At 31.8% G+C, this 13517-nt stretch overlaps 2 protein-coding genes across 5 annotated transcripts; one reads left to right on the top strand and one right to left on the bottom strand.

Moving 5' to 3' along the window:
* The first annotated feature begins 26 nt into the window (after positions 1 to 26).
* On the top strand, positions 27 to 2381 carry LOC108780437 (actin, muscle). Its single transcript, XM_018548145.1, has 3 exons — positions 27 to 123; positions 818 to 968; positions 1218 to 2381. The coding sequence occupies exons 2-3, from the start codon at positions 843 to 845 to the stop codon at positions 2220 to 2222; spliced, it is 1131 nt and encodes a 376-aa protein (XP_018403647.1). The 5' UTR covers positions 27 to 123; positions 818 to 842; the 3' UTR covers positions 2223 to 2381.
* Positions 2382 to 2390: 9 nt separating this feature from the next.
* On the bottom strand, positions 2391 to 12682 carry LOC108780436 (centromere-associated protein E). 4 transcript variants are annotated; one of them, XR_001940900.1, is made up of 11 exons: positions 12605 to 12682; positions 8699 to 8894; positions 7430 to 7649; positions 7066 to 7362; positions 6786 to 6982; positions 6178 to 6333; positions 5395 to 5683; positions 5196 to 5324; positions 4648 to 4891; positions 3193 to 3808; positions 2391 to 3036 (listed from the first exon to the last, which is right to left on the bottom strand). XR_001940900.1 is itself a non-coding variant. In XM_018548144.1 (10 exons), exons 2-10 carry the CDS (start codon positions 8767 to 8769, stop codon positions 3804 to 3806), a joined length of 1608 nt encoding a protein of 535 aa, XP_018403646.1. In that variant the 5' UTR covers positions 8770 to 8894; positions 12605 to 12682; the 3' UTR covers positions 2391 to 3803. The 4 variants fall into 4 exon arrangements, 3 of the variants coding, with proteins under 3 accessions (XP_018403646.1, XP_018403645.1, XP_018403643.1); XM_018548144.1 differs by having other exon boundaries at positions 2391 to 3808; XM_018548143.1 differs by lacking the exons at positions 2391 to 3036; positions 3193 to 3808 and adding an exon at positions 4084 to 4384.
* Between the last annotated feature and the right edge of the window lie 835 nt (positions 12683 to 13517).

Genomic DNA, 13517 nt, shown 5'->3' with positions numbered 1-13517 from the left:
GGATAAAGGGACCCCACAGAGCCGGTACCACGCCACTTGCGGCTCTCGTCAGCCTCTTGCACGACGTTGTACGCGACCCTAAACGATTGTCACCGAACTCTCTCCCTCGACTCTTAGTAAACGGTAAATCGCCATATCTCATTACTACAATAAACGGTTGCGAATCACATCGATTTACTTGGTTCACGTGCATCGAAAATCCTGAGTTCTGAAAATCTTTTCTAAGTTTCGCTAAAATGGCAAAAATCTTTGATATCAGTTCATAAGATCTGTAGTGATTCGAATAAATGGTACTGAGTCAAAGCTGAGTTAAAGCTTTAACTCAGTGAGTTTCCAAGTATCAGGATGGTTGATGAGAAGCTTTCAAAGAACGATAATTTCGGAAAACTTTCAAGAAAAACTGAGAATTGAGTGAGGTTTGCGTAATCGTGTATGACGTAAAGTCATAATACTAGTGATTGTGCATAAGTGGATGTGAACGCGATAATAGTAACAAAGCTGAAAGAATTTATTAGTAGTCTATTACTTTATCCTGAATTTTTATAACCAAAATTGATATTTTGACTTTTCTTCATTCATTAAAAATATAAATTCTTTTTCAAACTCATTCTTAATATCTTCAAAGTAATGTCGAATGTCTCTATAAACTTGTCTATGTATGATTTAACATATACATATTATAATTATTAATTCTATGAATGAATTTCCGAATTAATTTAAATTTATTGATCATGAATTTAATTGTTTTTCATTACTTTATAACAATAGTGACCCTATCCTGCAACATTCTTCTGCATTTTGTGGTGTGTATTCACAGAAAGTAATAATAACGATCAACCAAGATGTGCGACGATGATGTTGCGGCACTAGTTGTGGACAATGGATCCGGTATGTGCAAAGCTGGATTCGCAGGGGATGATGCACCGCGCGCTGTGTTTCCTAGCATCGTCGGCCGCCCTCGTCATCAGGTTGGTCAAAACATTGGCTTCTCATTTGAAGAAATCAAAATTTACCAAAAATCTAAATATTATATGAACATATCAATATAATAATACCATCTTATATTATCTTATTATTATATATTATATTTATATAATCCTAGCACTTTTTATGTTACAATTTTTTAAAAATAATAGAGTATATATACGATATTTTTTAACGTATCGTTTAACTCAAACTAAGAAACATTCTTAACTAAATGATTCTCCATTTTATAGGGTGTGATGGTCGGTATGGGTCAAAAAGACAGCTATGTTGGCGACGAGGCGCAAAGTAAGAGAGGTATATTGACATTAAAGTATCCTATAGAACATGGTATTATTACTAATTGGGATGACATGGAGAAGATCTGGCACCACACCTTCTACAACGAATTGCGTGTCGCTCCGGAGGAACACCCTGTCCTTCTCACTGAAGCACCCCTCAACCCGAAAGCTAATCGTGAGAAGATGACGCAGATCATGTTCGAAACCTTCAATAGCCCGGCAATGTACGTCGCTATCCAAGCCGTCCTTTCCTTATACGCTTCCGGTCGTACCACCGGTATCGTCCTGGACTCCGGCGACGGTGTTTCCCATACCGTACCCATCTACGAAGGTTACGCCCTCCCTCATGCCATCCTCCGTCTGGACTTGGCCGGTCGCGATCTTACTGACTACCTCATGAAGATTCTTACCGAAAGAGGCTACAGCTTTACTACCACGGCCGAGCGAGAAATCGTTCGCGATATCAAAGAGAAACTCTGTTATGTCGCTCTGGATTTCGAACAAGAAATGGCCACCGCTGCCGCCAGTACCTCCCTCGAGAAGAGCTACGAATTGCCCGATGGTCAGGTTATCACTATCGGTAACGAAAGGTTCCGTTGTCCTGAAGCTCTTTTCCAACCTTCCTTCCTGGGTATGGAATCCTGCGGTATTCACGAGACCGTCTACAACTCTATCATGAAGTGCGACGTCGATATCCGCAAGGATCTTTATGCCAACACTGTCCTTTCTGGTGGTACCACCATGTACCCCGGTATCGCCGATCGTATGCAGAAGGAGATCACTGCTCTTGCACCTTCTACTATAAAGATTAAGATTATTGCTCCTCCTGAAAGAAAATACTCCGTATGGATCGGCGGTTCTATCCTGGCTTCCTTGTCTACCTTCCAACAGATGTGGATTTCCAAACAGGAATACGATGAGTCCGGTCCGGGTATCGTCCATCGCAAGTGCTTTTAAAGACACGTGTCCAGAATCAATCACGTTCACCAATCACATTCATCCTTCATCACGGTTCTTTTTTCTTCTTTGTCTCCTTTTCAACGCACACAATCATACTTCGTTATACTATATTCTTTGCGAAATGGAAGAACACGAGGAAAGAAGAGGAAGAGAAGAGAATGGTCCGGGTATCGTCCATCGCAAGTGCTTTTAAAGACACGTGTCCAGAATCAATCACGTTCACCAATCACATTCATCCTTCATCACGGTTCTTTTTTCTTCTTTGTCTCCTTTTCAACGCACACAATCATACTTCGTTATACTATATTCTTTGCGAAATGGAAGAACGCGAGGAAAGAAGAGGAAGAGAAGAGAAGGATGAAGAAAGAGAGTAGAAGAGAAAGAGAGAGAGAGAGAGAGATAGGGGGGAAAATTAAGTATGAAAAATGACAGCAAAATAAGACAGTTCAAGTGCCTTTATGCTACACATTTACCAAACTGTATTAAAGCTACATATTTATTTTTATTTCTTTCTTTATAGTTTATATGATACAACACGACTGTATGTTTACGAACGTTAATTAATTTATTAATATAGTTTCCATAATCCAAGCAACAAGCTTTTTCTCGGTCCAACACGGACATCGTACACATACACATATACATGTATTGCAGGTGTATATGAAAATACACACTCGCTTGCTGATAATTGCGTATAAGTGACGTTTGCGACATTTATAAAGGTAATTATCGAAGATTACGGATAACCATTGTCTATCACATTGATGTCCGTCTGCTCATTGTTGTCCGTCGGATCGTTCTTCTTATTGTACTTTACATTATAACAATGTAATTATAATAAAATCATATGTTATGTAATAATTATATATCTTAATTTATATAAACAATTCTGTGTTCCAAAGTCGCTTTTACAATAGTAACTTTGCATTTATACACGTTGTTTAAAATTTTAAATGAGAAAACTTACCTCCGTCGTGCGATTGTAGAATTCACGTAACCATATTCAAGCCGGGATGAGAACATAATATAATATATACTTGACTAAGCCTTTGAATATTGTTAACAGTCATGTTCAATGAGCCACATGATTTTATTTTTACAAAAATGTTGAGATGATCATCGTAATATCAATATTAACTGCAATCTATCCAATTACTGTCGCTGCAATCACCAATGGAGGAAAACCACTCGGCGGACACGTTCGGTTCGGGTGTTATCAAATCGTATATTTTTGAAAGTGTTGCCGACTTTGACTGTGCATATGTATCTTCCTTTGATTGTTCCCCGTGAATTTGTACGAATTTTCGTTCGTTCGTCCTAACGTACGTCCTTGCGTGACGAAGTCGTAAACGCAGGCGCTTGGTATCCGAGCGGGCTACGCCATTTTCGTGGGCGTTGCATCTTTTGACTTTGTATAACATATATACTTATAGGGTGCGTTCAATTTAACATCCACAACGCTCGCAAAATTATTTTATCCTTGTTATTTATTAAATGTCAAATAAGGAAAAACGATGCTCGTGAGCGTTGCGAGCCTTAAATAAAACAGTCATAGACGTGATATTGCTTGCAATATCACTACCCTGCAGATAAACGTTTTTTTTCTGAAAATTTTCTTGTAAAAAGTCTTGTAATGAATAATGATGAAATATTACTAAATTTCATATTGATATTTCGTCAATTGGCCTACTTTCAGTATTATTTCACTAAGATTTCATTAAGATTTTGTTATTAAGATTTTGTTACTATTTATTAATAGAGTAATTTTTTTTATTAAGATTTTATTAAAATTCATTAAGACCTTATTAACAATTTCATATAAAATATTTTTATATTTAGCTTCACATTGATACAAAAATACAAATAATGCATGTACTAAAATACATGCAAGAAACGACATCATCTAGCAGCATTCCTAAGAAGATAAATTCAACACTTTTCGTTACGATGCAAATTGATTTCCTTATTTTTCAGTAATATATGTATATATTCGCAAATGTATTGCAATCTAATTACAATGATGATGATGAAATACTGAAGGCAGTGCCGCATGTTAATTCACTAAAGATGAAGATGGCTGTTTGACTGATTGTGAGAGCTTTTAGCTCAAAAGCCGACCTGATGATTTGAGAATCAAATGGCTTATTTTATGGACACAACTAAAACAAACAGTTTATATAATAAAGAAATTAATACAGTAAACAGTTATAAAACGAAATATTTAAATCTGAGTTTGGCCAGGTGATTGTAAAGGAATATAAAAAAGAAATAAATTACAAAAGAGAACTTTTAGTATTAACGAAATTTTATATTGTCATAGTAAATAAATGCAATTAATCAGAATGCTTTAAAAATCTATTGACTTGAGGTCAATTGGAGGGTACATTGATAATGTGATTCATGAAGTCCAATGGAGGCTTACCGTCTGGCTTTCCGGTTTCGGATTCGTTTGGGTTCTTATAATTTTCCGGGAGTGGATGAGGACCCGGATGAGTCAGATCCAATGCCTTATCCTGAACCACTTTGAAAGAAGCCTTGATGTTATCTAGAGCGTTTCCCAAGCCTGTCTTAATTTGATTGAATTCTTGTGTTACTAAGGACAAGCGGCCGAGCAGATAGTTCAAGTTTTCATCCACTTCAGTCATACGTTTCGTTATTTCGCCCACCTACAGAATCCAAAATATTTAACTAATTAATTTTGCAATATTTGGCAAGTATTTAAATAAATAAGTTCAAACTAATGTTCGTTGGATGTTATTGAAAGTGAATATCAAATCGCCATTGTCTAACTTTGTTAAATATATCACAAAAAATGCTAAATTAATTTGATGCACATTCAAATAATTGATAAGATGATAATGAATCAATGGAAATTTAACTGATATATACATTATCTATAATAAAATTTATTTGAGAGAATATATTAATTTTCATTACTTTTTAATCTAAATGTATCATATGTCTTATTACTTTGTTCTCCATTCCACCCATAGTGGACGTTGTGCCGTTAACATAGGCTTCATTCTGTTGATGCAATTTATCTAAAGCTCGAGCACTTTCTGTCATCTGCTGATACATTACATTGATCTGTCTCCAAACCTGTAATGAAGCTGGTAACAACAAATCTTGGCAACAACTAGATCAATATTAACAAATAGTAGATTTTTACTTTGTTCATTTCCAGTTCCATTTTACTGGTAAGGTTTGCCAAAGCACCGTTTTGATTATCCATGATATCATTTGAGATTCCGTCAAATCTTTGACTAAGAGTGCTATTAATATTAACGCCTTGAGTCTTCACCAAATCACCCACTTCCAGTAAAATCTGATGTACACCGTACTCCACTCTTTTCTTCGTGTCCAGCACATGATCAGCCATAGAAACCATCACGGATTGACCCTTTTCCAGATTTTGTAGTTCCTGATTAACGCGTTCTGCATTATTAGCTAGATTCATCCTGTTAAAAAAGCTCATTAATTAAAATAGAAAGAATATACAGGACTCTTACTTAACAATTTTTTAATTAAAATGATGGATTCGTAGTATCTCGCGGTAAACGAAAATAGATCAAATAGATCGAAATTTTATCTATCCGAATATGTATTTTAAAAAGCGAAAACTTTGTTTTTACTCCCGACTGCTGCCACCGAAGGTTGGTGGTCATTAAAAAACGGAGGGAGTATTTATGCAATTCGATTCAATTCAAACTCAACTGGATTCAATTGGATTCAATTAAATTCAATCAAAATGCTTAGTAATTTAATTGATAATATTACTATAGTAATTCAGTTGCGTTTCCAAGTATGGAAAATAATAAGCGCTTTTGAAACGTATTTTATATTTTTTATTTTAAATAAGTTGTATCATATTATTTTATCGCGAGCCCTACTCCAAAGTATTAGAAGACAAAAGAATGTTTAGTACTAATCATGCCATCAAATCAGGATTTACCGTAATGTCGTTACTAAATCCTTCGTTTCTTCTTTATTCTCTATTATGCTATCCTCGATATTATTAATACCCCGTGTAATGATGTCCTTTAACGCGTGCTTTGTTTCCTGTAATGTAGCTTGTGTCTCGTTGTGGAGCGCCTGAACTTCGTTTATCCTACATCGTAAAATGGTAATTAGCGTCAAAGTGTTACAAGGATGTTACATATTTTTGCAAAGAAAAAACATCCAAACTGATGTCAATTTTGATGAAAACATTTTAATGAAATTTAGATGAATTGAATGTTCAGTTTTTTAAATATTTTGATCAATAACTTCATCAAAATTTCATGAAAAAATTAAATTAAAATTTTAATGAAATTATTGGTCAAAGTTAATATTTTTGTATTAAAATTTAATTTAATTTTTATTGAATTCTTATTAAAATAGTGTATTTGTTTTCATTAAAAATACAGAAAATTATTTTCTCAACAAAATACAATAAAAATTTCGTTATTAATATAATCGTCAAAATGTTATCAAATTTAATGAAACATTAAATTCATTGAAATTTCATCAAAATTTTATTAAAATGTTTTTATTAGGGAGGGAAATTAAAATACGCAAAACCTAGGTAATTCTCGTAATCTGTCAGACGTGCTTTCCAGTAGTTCTTGCATTTGCTCTAATGTTCTGACATGATTGTCAAAGGTTGGAGATAAATCCAATTGCCGTTCTGATGGTCTCTCCTGAATATTTTGCGTTACCTGTTTTATCTTCTCTAAAGATTTTTCGAGGTCTTCGATTTTGGCGGCTACATGTTGCATCTAACGACGCAAAATATATTATTTATATTACTTAAAATATTTAGCAAAAAAAATATATATTATTTTTATTATAAATATTTTACCTCCGAGAATATCGTATGCGTCTTCTCCATCAGCGTAACAGATTCTCTATTCATCTTTGCTATGTTATTATGCAGATCTTCTTTGAATTTTACAACCTCTCCCATCAAGTTGCTCTCTATGCTACTTAACTTATCGAGAACGTTAGAAAGACTATCCGGAGCAGATGTAACTTCCGCACGATTGTTTATCTCTGCTACCTTACTTTCGATATTCGTGAGCCAGCCCTCCAAGCGATTTTCTAGATCTTCTAAACTGTCCACGGTTTTTTGCATTTGTATACGCTCTCGTTCATCTTTCTATATAAAGAAACATTAACACCTCAAAAAGTTTTTTTTTTTATTTTTTAGGCAAATTGGAAATTACCTGTGCGATTAGATGTTCTATTCCTGCGACTTTATCGTCTAACTTGATCAATTGCAGTTTCAGACCGTCTACAACGGATACACGTTTTGTCAAAATGGTTATTGTTTTTTTTAATTGCTCACCCAGCTGCCGTTCTCTCGCTTCATGTCTTTCCAGCTTCTCTGTGTTCTCTCGCATCATATGTACTAAGCTCAACATAGCATCTTTAATATCTTCATGACTGTAAAGATTGATATAATTATTTACAGGACAAAATAAACATGACATCATTATAAATTATCAGAACTAATAAAAAACAAAAGTCTTAGGATCTCGGGTGTTTGTATAATTCCGTTTGAATTTATATATGTACTACGTATGTAGTCTTTTTAAACTGCACGTCGAATAATTTTTCGGTCTTGAAACGCAATCTCTATTAAATTACCGCAGTAATATCAATAATTGACTAGCAATTTAACCATTCTTGATGCTCATTACGCATTTTAGATCGATTTTAATAATGTTGAACGACATATCAAAATCTGTAAATAATTAATTCTTTCTATTACGAAGAATTAATTAATTCTATTGCGAAAAATATTACATCCGCCGGAATCGAACCCGAATCTCTCTTACATTCCGTACGAGCGTTTTAAACCTTTAAATTACCGAGACTTAGTAATATTCATATAGATCATCTATACTTACAATTAGTAATCTTCGCAATAATTGGCATATGTAGAAATAACGTCCGCTATTTGAAGCGATGTAAATAAACAATATTAAATCTTAAGGATCGCACATATAAGATGAGATATGAACTAAAATATTCTTATAAAGGAACACAACAAAATGTTCAATTTCAATTTTAATAAGCTTTAAATGTATTAAAATACAGACAAAAATAAGACACATTTGTTGTAAGTGCTTATAATCGTTAAGGGGATAAAAGTCTTTCTTCAAAAAAATCGATTTTTAAAAACATGTGCACCTCTTTATCTTTGTTTATATTTTAATATATCTAGAATTTATTAAAGAAGGACACTTAACTGCGTGTTTCGTTATAAGATTTCTCATTCTATAACTTTTGAAGAAAATTAATAATTAATTAATAATATAAAATTTACAATTATTAATATATAACTTCTGAAAAAGTGTGTTTAAAGTATTTTTTTTTTTTAGAAATCTTCATACATTCAAAATATGAAAAATTCCTAAAACTATTGTGAGCATTTTTTCATTAGGAAGGAGTACATATGTGATTATCGAGCAAATTAATCGGATACATACGTTATTTCCCTGGCGTGGCTAACATCGACATAAAAGCAATAGAAGAGCGTCAAAAGAATAGGCAGTTTCATTGTCCTATTAGCGTTTGACCAGCAAACTGTTATAAAGCTGTACTCTGCAGTGTTGTTTCGCTCTGCAGCGTTGTTTTCAAGTTGATTGTAGAAGTTTCTGATGATGCGATGGGCACTGATAAAATCTGATCAAAAAGATAATAGAAAATCAATGAACTTACTCCGTAGATAACGAGTAAAGTTGTCAGAATTTCTGTAGACTATATAGTACTCTTCCTTCCTATGTTTAATTGGATGCACTGCCGCGATAAGAAAAAACATAGGTCACTAAAGATGACCCTAAGAAGACGTAGAGAGAAATCATCACGCACAATAAATTACTCTTAATCGTCAGTAGCGACTGTAGAGATCACAGTTTTGTATTCTGTGTTTCAACATATATATATATAGTATGCATCATGTAATTAGAATTGGTTCTAGTACCTGTTCCATTTAAAATAAAAATAATAAATTTAATGGTAAATAATGTATATTTTTTTATTGCTCATTTTTTTTTATAAGTGCAACGATGTATTAAAAAAGTGCAATTTTATTTTTTATATTTTTTCCTTTAATGGATTTTATATTTTTTGTGTACATAAATAATAGAATTTTTTGAATATTCTATGTCTTAAGGAAAGATGATCTAAAAAGGAATATTTCAACGAGATATTTTATACATTATTTTCATATATTTTGATATGAAATATTAAATAGCATTATGCTAAAAAATCAAGAGATCAACTTACTAACAAAAATAAGAAATTTTCAAGAGAGTAGTAACTTCATCAAAAATTATTATAATAAGATGATTTACAAAAAGCTTGAAGTCTCTACTTTTATGATTAGTAGTTTAGAATTTAGATGACGATTTGGCCGTTTTTTTTTTTAGATTTAATCCTTAAAATTTTTTATGTTTTTTACAAAGTTCTATGATATGAATTAAAAATAGCATACAAAAACAGCTTTCAAAAAATGACTCTTTATATTTAATTTTTGTACTTATTGATTTCACTAAATTATTTAACATTGTAGCAAAATCTTTTGGCTTTTATTGCTTACGGAAAAAAAGTAAGTAGATCCGAGCTAACCATAGCGTAAGGCTTCTAGACCAATGTGCATCTTATATAAATCAATATGACATTTTATTTCAAATGATCAACTACACTGAAGATGACCTAATGTAGGTTGAAACGTTTGTATTTTAAATTTATATTATTAAAGTTAATAATATAAATATTTCTAAGATAAATTTATACAAAAAATATATATATTAGTTTAATATTTAACTTTGACCCCGAAAGTGGCGCTTCTCATATTTAAATGATGTACTCACATAAACAGTCTCGTTTTTAATCTTCTTATTATAGTAATTTTATTTAAATAAAGGATCATTTCTTAAGTTATGACACAGCTCTCAGAGTCTTTCTTCTTTAGATGGAAGTGATGAAAGAATGAGATGTATGACGCTATTTATAGACATAGATGCCTTCGAAGAGCCATATGGTCCATTACAGCCACCAAGCCATATGTTTCAAGCGCAAAACATTTGTTTTACCCTTTATACAAATATACTAGCAGATGTGAAACAAACTAGTTGCACTCCACCCAGAAAATCCATTAACTCTTTCATTAAAACAACCGAAGTTTATTTTAATCTTTATTGTACAATGTATTGTTTAGTTTTATCAAATAAATAAAATGTAATGATATATGACAGGAGAAATTGAGAATATATACATACGTAACAAATAAATATAAACATATATAGGGGTACATTAGGACAAAAAAATGTTTGGTTGAAAATAAACAAACTCTGATTAAATCAACCGGAATTTCAATTATCTCAACCAGAATTTTAGTATACATTTAACTTTTAATTTTTATTCTTGGAGTGCCAACGTCGTGAATATTTTACTGTTCACTTCATTAGGGCAAGGAGCAACCTGATACTTATATACTAATTATAAATAATATATTTATGAATCTTTTTCTTCTCAACATATCTCTTTTCCATATATTGTAGCTAATTAGAAATTTTATTTGATTTTACAGGATATAATTAACGTAAATGGCAAACTTCGGAGAGGAATTGTTTTTCGTTGTCAATTTAAACTTCGTAAACTAGAAAAATAATATCGCTCAATCATAATAAATTAAAAATAATGAAATAATAGAAGGGTTTGACAAAGGTTTATATTTTATTACATTTTAATTGTTACTATAATTTGTTATATATTATATTATATTACTTGATTTCTAATTATTGTGAAATATTACATTAACAGAATTTATACTTTTACAAAATCACTCATCAGGATCTCTCATAATTATTATTAAAACAAAATTATTTGTAAAAGGAATTTTACATTAATTCTATAGCATTCACATATGTATACTATGAGTGTGATGAGCCACATTTGTCCTAGTTTTAGGTCTAGATAAACTCAAATACATGGAGGTGGATTATTTTAGAAGTAATAGTTAGAATATTTTTGTAATACTTTTTTTATTTATACCTACAAAATTGTTTGCATAATTACTAATTTGAATTTGCGTTTAACATTATTATAATTGGTAATAATCGATATCATTACGAAATGTTTGTTAAAATTTTAATATTTACTACTTTTATTCCTCGAACATTAAAAGATCTTATTCGACTCGTAGCCCTTGTATTATTTTATTATTTTAAATTTTCATAAACTAGCTTTATAAGCTAGGACTTTAAATATTTCTACACAAAAAAATTTAGAAGATTAAGGTAGGGGGATCGTATTCGAGTTTTAATAATAAACATTTTGAGTAGTATCTCGACATTGACAATGGATTTACAGTAAAAATGGGTTATATATATATTTATATGATCTTTTTTTCATATTTCTTTATGAAGAGCTCAAATCTGAGAGAAAAGTCTGTTTCTTTATTTTAATTACATTCTGTAATATGTCTTATAAATATATGTATACATGTAATATATATACGATTATAAAACACAAACAACAATTTGGATTTCCGTTGAACAATTAATTTACGATATTTCAACGTGTAAACTTTTGTAATTTTTAAAGAGGACTTATTGAAATAAATAATTCTAATCATATTAGAATTATTTTTTTCAATAGAAAAAGAAAATTCTAATATGATTCCTATTAGAAATATTTTATGCTTATGTCACTGTAGTGACATAAAAGCTGCTTGTAAACCTAGTTCTATTTTCGCGCGTAATTCGTGTGTAACTTTGGTTAAGATATATATATACATGCATTTTAGGTATCACAGTGAAAAAAATATGTGTAAATTATTGAAAAATCAAAAATAAAATAAAAATTCGTATAATGAATGAACGAAATATGCACAACTCTTATTATATTTCTATCGATCTGGAAGCAGTATATATTTCGTCATTATTTCGTCAATTATTGGTCAAATTCTAAGATAAGTAAAAAAAAGTTTTTTATGTTACGAAAGTTTAGCAAATGTCACGACATAAAAGAAATATGGTTACGATATAAATTACATTTTTATAATATATAAAATAAATAAAAATTATACCGATAATATTTAAAAAAGTGATCAAGAGTGATAAAGAAGAGTGATATAAAAGAGAGAATGCTAATGTAACAAAAAAAATACTATACAATGCGGTATATAGCAATTATTAGGCGAAAAAGTTCGTTTGTCCTTTTTTCGTTCATCAATGTAAGAACAATGTAGAAAATAGAGAAAGAATAACTTTTCGACCAAGTAAAACTGGACGATTCTATCAATATCGAGAAAAACTCGATTTTGTTTCGGCGCGAAAAAAAGAACGGATTAGGAAAAGCAAATCTGCGCGATTGACCATTTTACTCACTCTAGCGTGCCTTTTGTCTTCCTCGCGAAAAAAAACAACAAGAATGCAGCGAATTGCAACAAACCGTTTTCCGACGCAACTAGCGGAGAACTGCGAAGAACTGATCTCGCGCTGCCATTATGTACATGTAAGTATTTTTAAAAATCCGCCTAGTCGAATTACTTGCGCGGTATTACCAACCTTCATATTTTGTATTATACATACAACGGGGATAGGAATGTCTTAACACTCGAAGTGACACGAATATATCGGAGCATATTTAGAGCATGCTCTCCGTTTCTAGATATTCGTACATCACGACTGTTGATTCTTTAGCGGGGAGCACAGACTTTTGTATAAGGGTTGGATTATACTGGCCGTAATCTGTTAACTTATGCTGTAATCTGTAAAAATTGACCAATTATAATCGATTATTCCCCTCTCATTCGACTGTGATTGGTCAATTTTTACAGATTACGGCATAAGTTAACAGTTTACGGCCAGTATAAATCAACCTTAACTCATAAACCATATACATAAAGAATTTGATTGGTCCATTGACTCATGCATAAGAAAATGGGCCAATGAAAGAGCAACCCTAAAAATTGACCGAAATTAGCCTGTTTTCTGGACCTCAAATTTGGAGTCGGGATGAACGGGAAATGAAAGTTTATGATAGAATACTCGTGGAAAAATTTCAGATTGAGTATGCATCTCAATCTTGAGATGCATGCCACATCTTATACCTGTGTATATTTGTGAATATTTCACAAATATACACAGGTATAAGATGTGGTACCTCTTGTATAGATCATGGTGGAAAGTATTCTTTCCACCATGGTATAGATGTGGTGCCTCTTCAAAAGCCCTTTTATACGAATCCCCACTCGGCCAATTACGCTACGTGCAGTTTTCAACTCTTTTTAGTATCCCC

Source organism: Cyphomyrmex costatus, unplaced genomic scaffold, assembly GCF_001594065.2.
Source record: "Cyphomyrmex costatus isolate MS0001 unplaced genomic scaffold, Ccosl1.0 scaffold70, whole genome shotgun sequence".
NCBI classification, from domain to species: domain Eukaryota; kingdom Metazoa; phylum Arthropoda; class Insecta; order Hymenoptera; family Formicidae; genus Cyphomyrmex; species Cyphomyrmex costatus.
Note: the sequence above shows the minus strand (reverse complement) of the source record. Positions and strands in the feature narration are given on the sequence as shown.